The sequence below is a fragment of the Stegostoma tigrinum genome, chromosome 11 (assembly GCF_030684315.1).
Source record: "Stegostoma tigrinum isolate sSteTig4 chromosome 11, sSteTig4.hap1, whole genome shotgun sequence".
Taxonomy (NCBI): Eukaryota; Metazoa; Chordata; class Chondrichthyes; order Orectolobiformes; family Stegostomatidae; genus Stegostoma; species Stegostoma tigrinum.
Window position 1 is genome coordinate 67431707 of NC_081364.1, and position 19732 is coordinate 67451438.

Sequence of the window (19732 nt, forward strand, 5' to 3'; positions counted from 1 at the left end):
TGACTAATCAACTCTGTCAGAGCACACATCTGCAGGAGTTCCTCAGGGTAATATTCTAGGCTCAACCGTCTTCAGCTTTATCATACTGACCTTTCCTCAATTGTAATATCAGGAGTGGGATGTTTAACTGACCAATTACATAAATGCTGTGACTGAAGGGAAAATTGGAAGTTACACATTGACTCAATTCAAGAAAATATCTGCAACAGACAAGTCAAGACCATTTAAGGTGTGTTCCCTGGATGAGTGCACTTTCAACAACACTTGATCAGTTTCCCATCCGTACCTTAAGCATTCGTTCCCCTCGCTGTTAGTACAGTGTAGTTGTAGTGTGCATCATTGGTAAGGTGTACTACAATAATACTTAACGGCTTCTTTGACATCATCTGGAAAACCTGGTACCATTATCAATGAGAAGATTAGGAACAGCAGTTGCATGGGACCAACACCAACATTTTTGGAAGCTTTCTTACTCCTCTATCAAAATCATGGATCTCTTTATCTCACAGTTAGGGTACTTCACCACTTTAACTGCAGAAGTTCATAAAGCTCAACATCACCATCTTGAGAGCAGTTAGTGATGCCCAGTAACTGTTGGACTTGCTAATGATGTTCTTGCCATATGACTGAACAAAAATATTTCATTTCATGGTAAATGCCATTTGTCCACACTTCACACTTCAAAGTACTACTTTGGCTGTAATTTACTTTGGGATGTCCTAAAGTCGTGAAAGATTGTGATTGCACAGAGCTGTTCATTGAGAATTACATATTGGCATTGGAAAGTGCAATTCATCTTTTCATTGTACATTCATCAGGAAAAACATAAGAATAACCAATTTTAAACTATCACTACAAAAACCACCCTTTGTCTCTGCAATAGTTTGTTGGTGGTGGTTTAACATTTGACAAGCTCCTATTTGTTCTGAAGAATACCTTTTGGCAACATGTCTTTCCTGTTGGCAATATTCAAGTAACGTTTTGCTAATATAATGGACAGGATCATTGCAAGGTTATTGTAACGCAGAACTTTAACTTGTACTACCTAATTTTTGCAAACTGGTTCTGATAAAGGTAATTTTCATCAGTGGTTTTGAACTGTTGGGGTATTTTATTTTAAATTTACACAACTTCAGTTATTTGAAATTCTTATCATGGTTGAGCTGATTATTTACACTTGAAATATTGTTCCCCTGTTTGTTTTAAGTTCTTTACAATTGAAAAGCTGAACCTAGTGGAATTAATGGCATTTTTTGATACAATTTGAATTTATCTCCATTCTAGATTGGAAAAGACAGGCCACTGAACTTTGACCCCTGTTGTGTCAGTTACTTCTCTAAAGGAGAATATATTGTGATGGGAGGCTCCGATAAACAGGTCTCTTTGTACACAAAGGATGGAGTTCGTCTTGGTAGCATTGGGGAACAGCAATCCTGGGTGTGGACCTGCAAAGTGAAGCCAGACTCCAATTATGTTGTAAGATTTTTATCAGTTCATCTTTGCTAAATACAGTCTGTAAGCATCGTTTATAAACCCCCCAATCCTGTCAATATTCTGTCATAATAACAGTACTAAATATTTAGTTTGATTTGTCCAGCAATATTCTTGACATCATCTATTTCTCAATATGGTGGTATATTCTGGGTGAGTCATGGATTGAAGACTACAGCCAAAATCTTTGCTTTAACTACCTTATTAATTCAAACCATTGTTTTTATTTTCAAGTTCATCCAGTTGCTTAGGGCTTAGAAACTGCACTGAGCAACACCAATTTTATATTGTCTCAGTGGCCTTGAAAAAACTTCTAATATGGAGGTCAGGAAGACATTACTCATTGTGAGTTCATAATCCATGATTTTCCTCTTGCATGGGCCACATCTGGAACAAGTTTTTTGTCTCTTTGCATTTCCAAGTCAGAAGCCTAATACCCAACTTGAGGCCTTGGATGTAAGAATGGCTTTCCCACAAGCAGGTGCTGTCGGCTATGTACAAGAAAATGAGGCTATATGGAGCCTAATATTTGGTCTTTAAAAGAATTGTGGAAGGAGGGAATGAATGAGGCAGGTTTTACAACCATGTTTATTTTGAACATGGTAACAGTATTGCTGCTTCTTGACCCCACATTAAAAGAATGTGGGCTATTGCTGATCATCATTGCTTACCTCCATCTTTAGCCACTGTCATCTTCTCACCTGATGACAGCTGCAGTCTCCCCTCACCCTGCACCCACAGCCTAATTGCTGCATTTTCGCAATTTTCTAATGTTATAGCTGAAACAACACCACAGAGGCATATCCTGTCACCAAATTACCATTTATTTGCACTTGCATAGTATTTGACATTAGTCCAGCTTTCGCAGAGCCAGCTGTCAGAATGAACACCACCTCTGGCACTCTTGTCTTTATCTGTCAGCCAGGATCCCTGATTGGACCTGATTAATGACCCCAGTGAAGGAACTCCTATTCTATGAGATCAACCTGCCTGATCTTGTTACAATCACTTCATCTCCCCCCCCCCCACCCCAACCCAGTCTGGGGACGTAGGCCTGTTCTTTTTATCGTACCCACACCTAGGGCGTTTTCACATTGAGTCTGGTTCCTCTGACTCAGCCTTGGATACGGTCGAAGCATACTAGACCACAGCCTGTCTCCTGTGCCTGGACTGTCTCGGAAGAAATTCATCGTCTTCTTCAGGTGGTAAAAGGCATCGAGGCTGCGACATCTGCTATGTCCATTTCCGATGTAAGGGGAGAACCAATGGGTTCTGATACCCTTTCTGGCTGTTCTGAGTTTCTGGGTATGTTTTTGTCCTGCCCTGTTTCCAAGTTAGCAGCTTTCATGTCCTTGTTCAGGACCACTTCACTTACTTGAACTTTGTATGTCACAGGACCAGACCTCGTGTCGACCATGCTTCTTACCCATGCAGGGCCAAATCCGTGGTTTCAGCACCAAACTCTGTCTCTCTTGCTTAGAGACTGTTGTGTCAAGCATTGGCATTCTTGATGCCATTTCACCATCCCCATCCCACATCCAAGAAGATCAACTTTGACCTGGTGCAGAGTTTTCATCCCATTAGTAACTCTGCCAGAGTTATGACTGTAGTCGCATTCTCATGAATGTGGGGCAGTTGCTGGCATTAATTTTTGTGCTTGTTGGCACTCTGGGCATTGCCCCATCAATGCGGCTGTGTCTGCATCCAGTCCTGGCCAACAGGTATACATCTTGCCAACATCTTCATTTTGGAAACCCCGGTGGAATTTAGTCAGTGTCCGGCGGCAACTTTTGCTTAAGATAATCACTCTTGCTCCCTGTAATATGCCATCCTGTACCGTGATCTGGCCTTTCCGAGTCCAAGAAGGTTTCATTTCTGGTTATGATGGCCCTTTGGTTTCCCCATCACCACCTCCTGTTTCAGTTTTTTTGCTAGGACTGATTCTTTCTGCCTCCAAAGTCTGATATTGCCAGCTCTGACTGGAAGTGTGTCCTGAAAATTTAAAACCATTATGGACTCTTCCAGTGGCAGCATCATTGATAGTGTGTCTGCCAGTGGGAGACAGCTCAAAGCATCTGCATTTGCTACTTGGCTTCTGGGATGGTATTCCAACTTGTGATTATATGTACTTTGAATTCAGCAGTGGGCTCTAATATTATCTGAAACTATGGACAGCACTGTTTGTTCCTCTTAAGTAGACCTAGCAGGGGTTTATGGTCTGTTTAATATTACAAATTTATGTCTGCAAAGGTACTGGTGGAACTTCCTGACTTCAAATATGACTGCCACGACTTCCTGTTATATCCAGGCATATTTGTGCTGTTCTGTTCCATGTTCTGTTAGTAAAATGAACAGTATGCAGGTTAGTTTGATCTTAGAGTTGGATAATAGGTGGGCACGACATTGTGGGCTAAAGGGCCTATACTGTGCTGTCCTGTTCTGTATTTTATGTTTACACTTCACATTAGCCAAAGTCCTGTTGGTCGTTTCTTCATTGGGCCACCTATGAGCTAATACTACCCTGATACTATATGGGGAGGCATTGCATTATCAATACCGGATCTCGCCTGGGATCGTAGTGCGCCAATACCTTAGCAGCTGTTTCTTCACTTCTTCAGAGTCAGCTTTCAGAATGAACAGAACCTTTGCCACTCCTGTTTATATCTGTCAGTCAAGGCTCCTTGATTGGACCAGGTTAATAGCGCCAATAAGGGAACTCATATTTCAAGAGTTCCACCTGACTGACCTCATTACAATCACTACAAAAGTGAACTGATCTTTGAACATATTTTGCTGGATAATCTTCTGACTGTCCATAGCTCAGTAAAAATGAGGTCTGAAGCCCAAAATCAAGAGCACCATGAGCCTCAGGCCTACTACTCTGCACCTGTCAAATATGACCATGCTCAAATTTCTGACTCATTGTATTTGATTTGTGGAAAATAGACTTGTCACTAATCCAAATGTAATAATTATCAAAGTTTCAATTTATGCAGTTATTTATGTTGAATACATATTTAGGCAGAGGTGAATGACTTTGCAGTTTTTTTTTGTTTAGCTTGTGAAGTGAATGCACTCACATGTTGAACCACTTGGGGGCACCTTTCATCTGTTTTCAATACTGTCCCAATGAGTGTATAGCCACAGTAATGATGAAAAATGAACTTCTGACATAATTCTAGGTGTATTGAAATGAAATTTCAATTGTTTGCATTTCAAAGAATCAGGAGCAGGTCATTCAGTCTCTCGGATCTATTCAGCCATTGGATTGTGGTTCAACTATTACTAAAGCGGGTTACATATCACCTTGTTTCTTTGCATTAATACAGTGTGAATAATGAGCAAGTGCAAATGGTTCTATGTTCTTCTTCCAAGGTTGTAGGTTGTCAAGATGGTACAATCGCCTTCTATCAAATAATTTTTAGCACAGTGCATGGACTATACAAGGACCGCTATGCTTATAGGGACAGCATGACAGATGTCATTGTACAGCATCTCATCACAGAACAGAAAGGTGAGTTCTCAAACAAAGGTGTCAGTAACTATAACTGAGATACTGCAGTTTCCCATGCTATTACAGTTGGTGATATATTTAGAAGTTAATGTAATCAGTTCAAGGACATGCTGTTTGATAATGCACTGTCACTGCACTTAACGTGTACTTTTTCCCGTTTGCTAGTGCGGATCAGATGCCGGGAACTTGTGAAGAAGATTGCTATCTATAAGAACCGACTAGCAATCCAGCTGCCAGAAAAAATCCTGATTTATGAGCTCTTTTCAGAAGATAATACTGACATGCATTACCGAGTAAAGGAAAAGATTACCAAAAAATTTGAATGCAACCTTTTAGTTGTATGCTCACAGCATCTTATCTTGTGCCTGGTATGCTGACTAATGAAAATTTCATTATAGTGTAATGTACGGTATGTAGTTTTTTTGTCCTTTATGGTAGACATTCAACTTGGCTACGTTTCCAAAGAACGTCTTTCTGTAAAATCTTTAAATAATAAAGAACTTTCAGGCATTGTTTCAAACTGTCTGACATAGTCAAGTAGAAATCTTGAACTTTGATTTAAAGTTCAAGTACTGTAGAACTTTGAAGTAGGAACAGAAAATGCTGAAATTACTCCCCTTCTTTGGTGTGAGAAACAGTTTACCATTTCAGGTTGTGGACCTTTCAGCAGGCAAGGCAAACATAGGAGATTTGGGTTCTCTCAAGTGCAGACGCATGAAAGTCAGGAGGGCAGGGAAGAACAAAAAGGAAGCTCTGTTAAGGGCTAGTAGGCAGAAATGATTATATGTCAAAAAGGATGATCATGCAAGGCAATAAGAAGTGGTAATGAAATAGTTGAAACAAAATGTAGATCTAGAGGTAATGTGAATGACAACAGCAGAATCATCTGTAACTTTCAGGGAGGTGGTGGCATTGTGGTAATGTCACTGGATTAGTAATTCAGAACCCTGGACTAATCTTCTGATGACATAGCTTTGAACCCCTCTATGCAGTGAAACTTTGGAATAAAAAACTAGTCTAACTGTGACCATGTGCTGGGTGGTACAATGGCTCCGTGGTTAGCACTACTTCTTCATAGTGTCGGGTTTACTTCCAGCTGAGTTTCCTCTGGGTGCTCCAGTTTCTCCTACAGTCCAAGTACGCCCATAGTGTTCAGGAATGTGCAGGCTAGGTGGATTCAGCATGGGAAATGCGGGGTTATACGGCAGGGGATGGGTCTGGGTGGGATGCTTTTCAGAGTGTTAGTGTGGACTTCATAGGTAGAATGGCCAACTTTCACACTAGGGATATGAGAGGAGAAACATTTGAAAGGGCCCGAAAGGTCAGTGTTTTCACGCAGCAGGCCATGCATGTAGGAACGTGCCGCCAGAGGAGGAGAAGGGCGCAGTTACAACATTTAAAAGGCATCTGGATGGGTACATGAACAAGAAGGGTTCAGAGTGGTCTGGGCCAAATGCTGGCAAATGTGACTAGATCAGTTTAGGATACTGGTCAGCATAGACGAGTTGGACTGAAGCATCTGTTTCTGTGCTGTTTCACTGTAAGACCCTTAAGTGGTTCAAGTCCCATCTGCTTTGGAGGTGTCTCATAACACATGTGAACAGATTGATTAGAAATAACTATAAATGTTAAGTGACCACTGCTGATGCTTTAGCCACTGCTGCTGCGGGTCGACTGGCAGCTGCTTTTGCCAAAATAGAGACTACACAGTAAATCACTTACTTTGGAATCTGCTGTATAAGGAAGACATATATGCAAGCTTGCTGATTGATTGGAAAGGAAAGTGGTTTTATTATAATAGATTTAATTCACTCCAGGGACAGGCAGGCAGACTCCTTCCATTCTACTTGAGTCACATACTGGGTGCACCTAAGCTTTCTGAGTACCTTCGCCCTCCAACTTTGCCCTCAGCCTGCCAGCCAAAACAACCAAAATCAAGGCATCACTGTGTGAGGAACTGCAGGTGGAAAACTTCTGTCATACCACTCTGTGGCACATTGTGTTTACACCACCCAGATACAGTACACATGCTGTGCAATCTGCTTCTTAATAACCTCATACACTTGTCCTTTAGTTTTAAAATACCAAGCTCTTTTTCTTCACATGTTTATGATGTATCTGATGTTCTTATTGCTAAAATAATATAATAATAACAAATATACAATGTTATATATAACAAATATATATTATAATAATAACAACAAATATAAATTTAGGGCGGCATGGTGGCTCAGTGGTTAGCACTGCAGTCTCACAGCACCAGGGACCCAGGTTCAATTCCAGTCTCGGGCGACTGGCTGTGTGGAGTTTGCACGTTCTCCCCGTGTCTGCGTGGGTTTCCTCCCACAGACCAAAGATGAGCAGGGTAGGTGAATCGGCCATGCTAAATTGCCCGTAGTGTTCAGTGGTGTGTGGGTTATAGGGGGATGGGTCTGGGGGAGATGCTTCGAGCGGCGGTGTGGACTTGTTGGGCCGAAGGGCCTGTTTCCACACTGTAGGGAATCTAATCTGCATTGAAACTCCTTACCTAGATCCAGATACACAAGTAGAAATTGCAAAATTAAAAATTTTTTATATTGTGCTTACGTTTGGATTGCTCTGGAAGTGATATATTTTCTGTTTGTAAGCCTGTTTGCTTTCTGTTTTCTGCTAGCTTTCTGCTAGCAATGACATTAATGCTGGTGACCCTCACATGCCATCAAGTGAGTCTGAAAAAATGAATGCTAACAAGCTATCACCTTGGGCATGCATCAGAAATCAGCCCTGTCCTTACCAAATGCCAACACAGATCAGTATCCAGGCAGGGTCTCTGAAACAGTCAGTAAAGAACACCCAGCCTGATTTCCATCACCCCTGTCCTAACCAATTGCTCCGATTTACAATTGCAGTGGTTAATTATATGGGCTGAACTGTTGGCACAGCTAAAATCAGCTAACCCAGCAAGCGGTCAGGATGAAGCCTGTGTAGTGCCTGTCTACACAGAATGCATTTACTGGCCTTTGTCTTTACAGGACAAGCATTGAAAAATTAAATTTAGAATGCTGAAAATTTAGAAATTATAATTGACAGAACATATGGGAACATGAAGTAATTTCATATTCACTGTATTCCCAAATGACAAGATCAAATCTGAAAGTTGTTACAAATTGTTTCTCTAGTTGAAATGTCAGTCAATAGCTGTAGACTAGGTATGAAAATATGTTCGCACTGTGCCCTTGAAGGCTAATAGCTAAACTGGGTCAATTACTAGACACCGAATTACATTACCATGTCTGAAAACCTCTCAGATCTGTTTCACAGCTGGGAAACATAAAGTGACACATTGAATTCCACATTTTGAGTGATTTTTAAAAGGCAGCCAAAATTGAGCTGAAGAAATTTGGTGTAATAAGAGACTCATTGTCCGTGCTCAAATATGAAGTGTCTCTTAATGGCAAGGTGGAAGGATCAACATTAGACCCATGGAATCATGCCCTAGTAAAGGTCAGGACAGAGAAAATGGAAAAGGTTTTATGTATCCCCACATTTTGAAAATGGAATAAGCAGTTGAAGTGAACTTTGTGTCTTTGAATTTGAGGAGAGAGTTCCTTTTTGCTTATCACAGTTCAAAAGAGATACTTTATATTTCTCCTCGTTCCCCATTTTTAAGGTGAATCTGCTTTAGTTCTTTAGATCTTTCACTTACTGCACCACATTCCTGAGTTGAGAGGAAAGGTTAAATCTTCTAGTTGGCTCTCTCTGTGACATAAACTTATTGTGAGGGCAGCATTTTTAGAGTAGAATTGGTTCCAAAGTCCAAATTTACAAAGAATTTTGTGAGCAGTGTAGAAACTGAAAATAAATCATTTTGTAGAGTTTTGGGTATCAACTAAACCATTTGGCATTTGAAGTTTGAGCTGTTGTATCTAGGTTCCACTAGGACCAGGAAAGAAGTTTGCCCAAGTTAAGACTTCTATTTAGTGTTCTGTTCTGCTTCGATTGTGTTTGATCCAGACTTTGAGGCTTGCGCAGTTAAATTCTATTGAATCCTTTTCAAATTAATGACACTTCTGGTCAACCACTTGCAACTTTATTAAGGCCTTCTTTATGTCCCATTTAGGAAAAGAGATTGCAGTGCTTATCATTTAGTGGCGTGAAGGAGAGAGAATGGCTCATGGAGTCACTTATTCGCTATATTAAAGTCATCGGAGGACCATCAGGAAGAGAAGGCCTATTAGTTGGTCTGAAAAATGGTCAGGTACTGTTACTGTTTAATAAGATTATATGGGACTTTTTTTTAAACCCCTCAGCTTTACTTTATATTACATGGTGAGTTGGATGGAACAAAAATTCTGAGATTGTTGCTGTGAGTCTTGGCTGAATAATATCAACTCCTGTGGAGACAAAAATCCAATCATTTGCATTTGTTTTCAGTAATATTTTTGTGATTGGAAATATTGAGAAAGAAATATGTAACACATTTAATGTTTGAGCAAGACAATTTAATGCTGAATCACACGCAAAATTCAATTTGCATGAAACTGGAAAGGACATAATCGCTGTTTTCACTTTCACTTTTTTCCAATTTAATGGATCACTGATAACAGATAACTGTTAATTAGAGGTTGCTGGAAAACCTCAGGAGGTCTGGCAATATCAGTGAAGAAAAAATCAGTAAATATTTTGGTCCTAGTGACCCTTCCTTAGAACTGATGGTAGCTGAGGAAGTATTGCTTAATATGCAGAAAATAGGGAATGGGCTGGGGTAGCGAGTAAATGACAGGATAGAGCCCAAAGAGAGAGAAGAGTGGTTGGATAGACACAAGAGTTGATAACGATCTGGCTGGGCGGGTGAATTGTTGTTAATGGAGACTGTTAGTGACTAAAAATAGGTAGTGTGTATTGGCAGGCTATGTGATGTTTAATTTTCAGCAGATAAACCAATGTTTTCCCAGCTACCATCAGTTCTGAGGAAGGGTCACTGGACCCAAAACGATAACTCTGATTTTATTTTTCTTCTCAGATGCTGCCAGACCTGCTGAGCTTTTCCAGCAACTTCTGTTTTTTCTGATTTACAGCAGCCGCAGTTCTTTTGGTTTTTATTTAACTGTTAATTAGAGACCAGTATACCATATTGATTCTTAAAGCCCCTGTTAAGGTTAGCAAGATTCCAAGAGTGAGCTTGGACATAGGATAAGGCATTAGAGAAAGGAGGAAATTGAAGCAAATGGTTGTACTTGAGTTTAGAATTCTACGTGTTCCTGAAATTAGCTTTATTGCTGGAGAATTTTTAACCGGGAGGAGAAAACTAATAAGTTCCTCTCACCCCTCACCCATTCCAAATTCTTTCTTATTCACTGAATCATCCATCCTCTCATCAGACTTTCAGCTTGTTTCCACTTATTCGCATTGGCTTTCCCTACATCTTCTAGCCTTTCCTCTCTTTTCTAGTTCTACTTTCTAGCATCTCAATATTTTGTAACACCCTTTACGACCTCTAATCACTTCTGTGCCATCTGGCCCTTTTGACACCTTCCTGCATCCTGTTTCTAGGTTAGGCAGTCAGTCTGTATCCCTGCAGTTGGATGGCTCAGTGCCATATTTGTTACAAAATTGTAATTAGCACAAAGAGCATGAATGAGTAGGTGGAAAACTGATGATGCAAAATAGAAATTTGAGACTACAGATTTTTTTAAATGCTGTTTGTAAAAATCAATATAAGATGCCAGTCCTGAGGAACACAATATTTTCATCACTTTGGTTGGTGAATCAAATCAACTCATCTGTCAGACATAGCATAGTTTAGAGACTGACTAATGTTACATGTTCTCAAGCCTTGCTATATTGTGAAGTAAACAATTCTTAGATGAGCAAAGTCTGTTAAGTTCAGCTGGTCAGAAATGTATTGATTGCTGCCAGAGACCTGAGGGGCCAAGATTATGATCTTGTTACAGTGGTGAGCGCTGCTTTTTTTTTAGCTCTGTAGAATTATTAACTACTGTACAACATGATAAGCCATCACACATTTTGCAAGCTATTCAGAAAATGCTTGTGTTACAAATCAGGTTACCTCATAAAATCCCTACAGTGCGGAAGGAGATCATTCAAGCCTTTTGAGTCCACATTGACTCTCCAAACAATATCGCACTCAAACCCTACCATATCTCCACATTTACCAATACTAATCAACCTAGCCTGCACATCCCTGGACACTACAAGGCAAATTAGTATGGCCAATCCACCTAACCTCCACATCTTTGGACTATGGGAGGAAATTGGAGCACCTGGACAAAACCCATACAGACACAGGGAGAACAAACCTACTCCACAAAAACTGTACCCAAAGATGGAATCGAACCTGGGACCCTGGCACACTGAGTAGTGCTAACCACTAAGCCACCGCACTGCCCTTCCTGGTTTTGATTATCCTGAAATATCTAGAATAATACACATTTGGAAAAATTATTTAACCAAACTAGAATGAAAAGAAAGGCAGCCTTTAGATTGATTGGCAAGTTTAAGAGCTCCTCCAATGATGAATATTGAGAACTCACAGGATTTTCAGCTAACACAGCTTGATTTTTAACATTGCGCATCCTACGAGTGGCTGCCAATCACTTTGTCACTCGTGTATACATTGCTAGCATTTTAAGCCTGCAGGTATGGGACATGGAAGGTATCTGTAGCAGGTTTGCATGTGTCTTATTTTGAATTAAAATGTGGGTTCTGGTGGCTACAGAAACAGTACTATAGCTGCTGAAAATCCAAAACAAAAACACAAAAATCTATTAATACTGAACAGGACAACCAATATCAGTAGAGAAAGAAATAACGGGTGGAACCTTGTAGGGTCCTGAATGACGTGGGTTATGGCAAGAAATGTGACACAATCACACAAGAAGTCCCGTGAAATTGGGAGCGACTTGTTGCATGTTTTTAACTCTGTTCTGAATGTCAAGGCAAGACTTTCACTCCATAGTGGCATATTGCCTATTACTGGGGATTATTATGTGTTAATGACCTTTATTAACTGCATATCTCACCTAATTAATGTACAGATTTCTATCTTACCACCCATGGTAGGCAAATAAGAAGCCAGGAATTCTCAACATGGAAAGTCAGAATGATTTTCTGGCAACTTCAGCTGACTGCTGGCTGTGAAGAATCTCCATGTTATTCACCACACAATATGTCCATGGACAACACCATTCGATATTTGCCAACTCTTCAAGATGCTCAGGCACCTCTCTGATCCACTTGCAGATGCTTAGGAAGTTGAGATGTGTGTTGTAGGATACCCTGTCAACTATGATTGAGAGGCTGCTACTGGGCACTTTGTACCCAGGAATAGGTACCCAGCTCATACAGTGGACCAGGCTACATCTCAGGGCTAGTAGTTACAACGTTTAAAGTTCGTTTAGATAAGTACGTGAATAAGAAATGTTTGGAGGGATACGGGCCAAATACAAGCAAGTGGGACTAGTTTAGTTTGGACATATGTTCAGCACGAACTGGTTAGACCAAAGGGTTTGTTTCCATACTGTATGACTTTTTGCTCCCTCACTTAGTGTCCACTTGGATACTCTCAGTAACCCTGCTTTTCCTTGCCTGCCTTGCCATGCCAATTAGTACAGTCACACAACTAAGCAGCTTGCCTTGCTGGTCGGGAATTTCATTCAAGGGGGCATACATTTTGCTGTACAACATAGTGACATATCAATGTCACACCAGTCCCATTTGTCAGCAGCTTATGTGACAGACACCCTTCAGAAATGTTCCAAGGGTTCATTCACAGTCATGAGCACCCTGGCTTCAGGGACCATTGCTGGTACAGTCACCTCTTTGCCAAGGTTTGAAGTGGGAAGATGGGCTCATATAGCTGGGCAGTTCGGGATATGGGGAGGTGCAAAGCCTGTGGGTTTTGTTGGAATGGCTACTAGTAAGGGGATCTTAATGTTCAGGGCGTCAGCAATGTGTAGAGGTGAAGACTCAAAACCATTGCTGTAAGTATGTTCACTGTCATCTTCCATTGTGCTGGAAATTGAAACTATGGGCTGTAACCACACCCAGAGTGGATAAGTTAAGTGTCTTGACCTGCAAGGGCAAGGTCTGTAAGTCCCTTTCGAGTGCAAGAACATTACACGTAGACTCATGGACTTCAGGCTCCCTAATTCATGGTGATCCTAATGCGATAGAGATGGTTGACCAAAGGGCAATACCCATAGCCCTATATCAGCCTTGTGCATCTTGATTCTACTTGTTTAACGGGCTCTTGTTATTAGTCATCCTTCCATAATGCATCGTGTATGGACATAAATTCAGGCATCATGCTGCAGAATTACATTCAGGGCAATAGAGAGGGACAACGTTGCAACTCCAATAACAATTATGCAACCATGATACTTTATAGTCACTAACTTGTGACCAAAATGTCCTCAAATGTTTATTTTTTACCTTCCTTCCCACTGTGCTGTCAATGTTGACCTGGCTACAACAGCTGGGGTAGAGGGAAGCTCCTCAGTAACGGAGCCCATTGGCCTTGGAGATTTGGTCCACAGTTTGAAATTCCAAGATTCAGAGAGTGGGGACAGGCAGGTTGGGGATGATTGGGCCAGCCGCCTCTAGAGATGAGACGTACGAAGAGCCTGTGTATGGGTCCTCCTGCCTATGACCGTTTGAAGAATGGGCAGCTGGAATGAGTACCAGGTTCCCCGTTCCCCTGTCACATGCCTTTTGGTCCTAACGATCAGTGACTGGTCTGATAGAATGCAGGCATCGTATGTATCCAGTGGACTCTGAGAGTGCTGTACCTGACTCTTCATGGCAGCTACTGTTGAGGCAACCTGACGTGTTTGAGGCAGCTGGGTTCCCATTGCGTAGCTGCCCTCCTGCAACCATTGGCAATGAGGGTTACTGTTTCCCACATACCTGTCTGTTCCTCTTGTTCCTTCCTGTACATGTGGATGAGGACACCATTGTCAACACCACAGAGTCCTCTCCTGCCTAGGGCTGAGCAGGTACCTGGCCCCTAGCATTCTCCAAGTGTCAGCAGGCTGGCGTTTTGCTGGTAAGTCTTCTGAGACCATTGAACTCTCTTCCTCAGAACTTAAGGAGCTGCCTTCTGATGGAGTAGCCTGTTTCTCCATGGGTGCTGTAGAAAGCTTGCTGATGCATGCAAGACATGAGAAACAAGGCATCATAGCCAATGGTTGAGTGTGATGTACAATGAATGATGCTGACAACAGGGTTTCTGTGAGACTTACAGCGGAATGATGAATAATATGTACTTGGCCTGCAGGACGTGGATGTCTCAGCATCCCCACGAGAAAGGTCCCCAGTCTCCTGCGAGGAACAGGATTCTCTGCTTACAATGGGTGAGGAGCCTGATGTTAGAAGCCCCTACACCCAGCCTGGCCCTTTCTGCTCTGGTATGTGCTGTTTCTCCTGTAATGAAAGGGAGTGAGTGACTGAGATGGAAGTGGGGAGCACAACTGTTAGTATGTTTCTTGCTCTGTCAGAGGTGGGAAAGGTCATTAATCTCCTTGTGGCACTACATGCCATTGCTCTGAGACTGCAGAGACCACATTGACCTGAGTGGCAATCTCAGACAAGGCTGCAAGGGACTGGTGACGTGGCCTCATTTTCCAGTCCTCTGGGAAAAAGAACATGCCTTCTCTGGACTACCCTGTATATTAAGACCTCTGGGTCCTTCTTGGAGAATCGCGGTGCCAATATCCCCTGCACAGCCACCTTAAGAAAGACTATTCTTTGAGTAGAGCAACTTCAGAATGCTAACAGTTGTCTGGGCGTAGAGCGATCTTTTAAAGATGGCACAGGCACCCAGAATAGGAGGATATTGCTGAGTGGTGTACAGGATAGAATATAGATATACTGGAGAGTTGGTACAGCAGAATATAGATAGACTGGAGAGTTGGGCAGATAAATGGCAGATGGAGTTCAATCCGGGCGAATGCGAGGTGATGCATTTTGGAAGATCAAATTCAAGGACGAACTATACAGTAAATGGAAAAGTCCTAGGGAAAATTGATGAACAGAGAGATCTGGGTGTTCAGGTCCGTTGTTCCCTGAAGGTGGCAACGCAGGTCAATAGGGTGGTCAAAAAGGCATAGGGCATGCTTTCCTTCATTGGGCGGGGTATTGAGCACAAGAGTTGGCAGGTCATGTTGCAGTTGTATAGAACTTTGGTTTGGCCACATTTGGAGTACTGTGTGCAGTTCTGGTCGCCACATTACCAAAAGGATGTGGATGCTTTGGAGAGGGTGCAGAGGAGGTTCACCAGGATGTTGCCTGGTATGGAGGGTGCTAGCTATGAAGAGCAGTTGAGTAGATTAGGATTATTTTCATTAGAAAGACGGAGATTGAGGGGGGACCTGATTGAGGTCTACAGAATCATGAGGGGTATAGACAGGGTGGATAGCAAAAAGCTTTTTCCCAGATTGGGGGACTCAATTACTAGGGGTCATGAATTCAAAGTGAGAGGAGGAAAGTTTAAGGGAGATATGCGAGGAAAGTTCTTTACACAGAGGGTGGTGGGTGCCTGGAACACGTTGCCAGTGGAGGTGGTAGACGCAGACACGTTAGCGTCTTTTAAGATATATTTGGACAGGTACACGGATGGGCAGGGAGCAAATGGACACAGACTGTTAGAAAATTGATGACAGGTTAGACAGAGGATCTTGATCGGCACAGGCTTGGAGGGCCGAAGGGCCTGTTCCTGTGCTGTAGGTTTCTTTGTTTCTTTGATAGGCAGATGGTAAAATGGATCTAGAATTGGGTGAGAGGGATGCTCACTGGGGTGAGGTAGGTAGTTAATGAGATGAGTTTGGCCTTGCAGGGAGAGAGCCTCTGTGAAACTCAATGAAATGGACACTGAGCCAAAAAATGTAAGATTTAACATGGAATTAAGTTTTTTTTAGGTCTGATGGAAGGTCATCAACCTGAAACAATAAGTCAGTATTTCTTTCCACAGATATTGTTTGACTTACTGAATATTTCCAGCTTCTTCTGTTCTGTGACAACATTGTTACTATCTGCTTAAAATCGGCTGCATTTGATAGTATGTGCCCAGGCCCCCACTGCAGCAATATCTTCTAGTTATGGGTTGTTTACTGAGTTGTTACCTCTATTTCTGGAGGCAGACACTGGTAGTCAGCATCTATCCATTGTTTAAAGAGGAATGGAGGCAATCAACAGCTTGTAGTGTGTGAACAGCATGGGTGGAAAAAGAATCATCAAGCTGTGTTGCAGCAGATTGGAGGGACTGTGATTGTTCATTATCATTAAATATTCAATTTCTTCACATATGACTTAGAATAGATTGCGTAATTAGTTTAAAGAAATGTTTCAGTACAGAAAATGTAAGCTGATAAAATAGAAAACCCATTAGAAAAGGTTGGCAGTGTAATTGCAATGCATCATAGGAAAATCATCAAATGTTGCACCACTAAAACAGACCATTTGGCCTGTTGAGTCTGTACCGATCCTCTTTGATCCCAATCCTTAACCCTTTCTCTAGTAGCTTGCCCTTCAAAAATGCTCCCTTCCAGTATTTAACGATGGAATCTGCTGAAAAAGAAATGTTCATGTCACCACTGGCATTTTTGCTGGTCGCCTTAAATTGGTTTTCTCTAGTCCTTGACCTTTCTGCCAATGAGAGCAGGTTCTCCTTATTTACTCTGATTTGTGTTTCCCAAGCTATGTTCAAATCAACCTACTTTAATATTGAAAATTAAAGTGAGTCCAGACACCAACAAAAACAAGACTGAAATAAAGCAGCATAATAACCTTTTATATATCATTATTAAAGTTAATGTATTATGAACGTACATCTCAACGGACCCCAGAGTTTTAAAACCAGGTGGGAAAACACACCGATGCTTCATCAAAGGCTGCACTGAGGATGTTACCAAGCATGGTAACGAAATGTCTGCGAAACAACAGACCAGCTTGGAAAGCCAAACAACTTCAATACCCACAACCTGAGCTACAAATCTACTCCCACATAAATGTAAAAATCTGTAATCTTCCGCGAACCCAACCAAAACTTTGGATACGCTACGTAGATGACTCCTTTATCATCATTAAACGGACCAAATTAGAGGAGACTCACAAACGTATAAACAACACCCTCACCAGAATAAAATTCACCAGAGAGGTGGAGAGGAACAAACCGCTCCCATTCCTGGGCTTTATGGTAGAGTGCAAGACAAATGGAGAATTGCAACCGAAAGTACACCCTAAAACCACACACACAGACCAGGTACTGAACTTCAACAGTAACCATCCCAACATGCACAAACAAAGTTACATGTGAACACTATTAAAAAAGGCGACAACATACTGCAGCAACACGGAACTACGCCAAGAGGAAGAAGAACACCTCTTCCAGGGTTTTAAGGATGATGGATATTCAAAGAATTGGGTCAGAAGATGCCTACACAAACAGCATCAGAAAGAGACTACACGCCCTGACACACCCATCACACTACCCTATATCAGAAACACGTTGGAACTCACCTCGAGACTCCTATGACTCCTGGACATCAGAGTGGCATAGAAGCCGGTGTCAACCCTACGACAACTGCTCACCCAAACTAAGGGACCTCTGCCCACCGTGGACAGGACCACTGTCATCTACAAGATCTCCTGCAGAGACTGCGAGAAACACTACATCGGACAAACAGGAAGGAAACTAACAACAAGAGTGCGTGAACACTAACTGGCTACAAAAAGACACTACCAGTACTCACTCATCTTGATCCACATGGACAAGGAGAACCACCACATTGACTGGGACAACACCAAGATCCTGGGACGGGCTAGGCAGAGACAGGCATGAGAACTCCTAGAAGCATAGCACTCCACGAAGCTTACTATTAATAAACACATTGAACTCCACCCCCGTAAACATTCCACTACAAAGGAAAACTGGAAGTGAGGCAATCCATCTCAACGGACCCCAGAGTTTCCAGGTGGGAAAACATGCTTCATCGGAGGCTGCAGTGAGAATGTTACCAAGCGTGGTAACGAAATGTCTGCGATACAAGAAACTAGCTCAGCGAGCCAACCAACCTCAACATCTTCAACACCCACAACCCGAGCTACAAATCTACTCCAAAATCTTAGATATAGTACATCACATAAATGTAAAAATCTGTAATGAAAACTGGATTACTGAGTCTCTGTCTATCTCTTTGAGAAGCTACTTCAGGGGCATCCAACATAGTAATGAAATGTATAATTACTTCATAGTACAAATGATCGAAGCTGCCACAATTTCTCAAAGTGGCCAAAGCTGGCAGTTTGTTTTGTGTTTGGTTGCTTGCTTCTGCCAGAATAATACAAAGGGCAGGACAGTTTATTTCCCGTGACCCCAGTTGAAGTCATGATCCATAGATTGGAACCTACTTGTCTAGTTCCTTCTCGATTTTGAACACCCCTGTCAAATCTCTTGGCACTCTTCTCCAAAAATGATAATGCCAACTTCCACATTCTTTTATAGCTGAAATTCCTCATCCCCACAGTTATTCTCAAAAATCTTTTCTCACAAAGCCTTCTCTAAAGTGCTCACATTCCTTTTAATTCTGGTGCTTTGATTTGAATACTGTATTTTTAATCTAAGCAGGGCTTTATACAGATTTGTTATACCTTTGTCAATTTTACTCCATGCCTCTCTTTATAAAGCCCAGGAAGCCTTATGCCTTTTAAACCCTTTCTCAACCCACCCTTTCACCTTCACATATTTGTGCACACATACATTCAGGTCCCTGCTCCTGCGCCCTCTTTAAAATTGTACCCTTTATTTATATTGCAGCCTACTCCATCCTACTAAAGTACATTACAGCAACAACAGCTCATTTATATAGCACCTTTAATGTTGTAATGCTCAAAGAAGGTTCACAGTAACATTATAAATAAAGCATGTCACTGAGCCACATTTGGCGATATTAGTTCAGATATTGAAAACATTTGTCAAACAGGTAAGTTTTAAATAGTGTACTTAAACGAGAAAAGACAGGCAGAGAGTTTCAGGGAGAAACCTTGAATCTCTTGCTTTCCACTCCTCTGCTTTAAATTTAAGCTGTCATGTGCCTCCCCATTCTGCCATTTGTCAATCTCTTCCAAAAACCCATCACTCTTCCCCCTCACAGTTCAAAATCCTTACTTACAAGTTTTGCCTCATTTAGAATCTTAGAGTCAGATAGTAATACAGCTTGGAAACAGGCCCTTTGGCCCAAACTGCTCCATGCTGAGCTCAGCTAGTTCCAATTGCCCACATTTGGTCCATATCACTCTCAACCCTTCCCATCCATGTACCTATCCAAATGCTTTTTAAGTTTTGCTACTCTGCCTGCCTCAACCACTTTCTCTGGTAGCCTATTCCATATACGCACCACTCTCTGTGTGAAGAAATTGCCCCTCAGGTCCATCTTAAATCTATCCCCTCTCACCTTAAACCTATGCCCTCTAGTTGTCAATTCCCCATCCTTGGGAAAAAGATGAAATGCATTCATCCTATCTATACTCCTCATGATTTTATACACTTCAGTAAGGTCACTCATTCTAGTGAGTTTTGAGAAGATTTGTAGCTCAGGTTGAGGTTCTGGATGTGAGTTTGCTCGCTGAACTGGAAGGTTCGTTTTCAGACGTTTCGTCACCATTCTAGGTAACATCATCAGTGAGCCTCCGACGAAGCGCTGGTGTTATGTCCCGCTTTCTATTTCTCTG

The 19732-nt window shown here is 41.8% G+C and overlaps 1 protein-coding gene across 1 annotated transcript in view; it reads left to right on the forward strand.

The window, feature by feature from the left end:
• ift122 (intraflagellar transport 122 homolog (Chlamydomonas)) overlaps positions 1-19732 on the forward strand; it is a 103407-nt gene that overhangs the window by 20981 nt on the left and 62694 nt on the right. Inside the window, exons 9-12 of the mRNA XM_048547421.2 lie at positions 1285-1476; positions 4867-5005; positions 5171-5373; positions 9105-9242. Of these exons, the coding sequence (XP_048403378.1) occupies positions 1285-1476; positions 4867-5005; positions 5171-5373; positions 9105-9242 (672 nt within the window). The remainder of the gene's footprint in view (positions 1-1284; positions 1477-4866; positions 5006-5170; positions 5374-9104; positions 9243-19732) is intronic.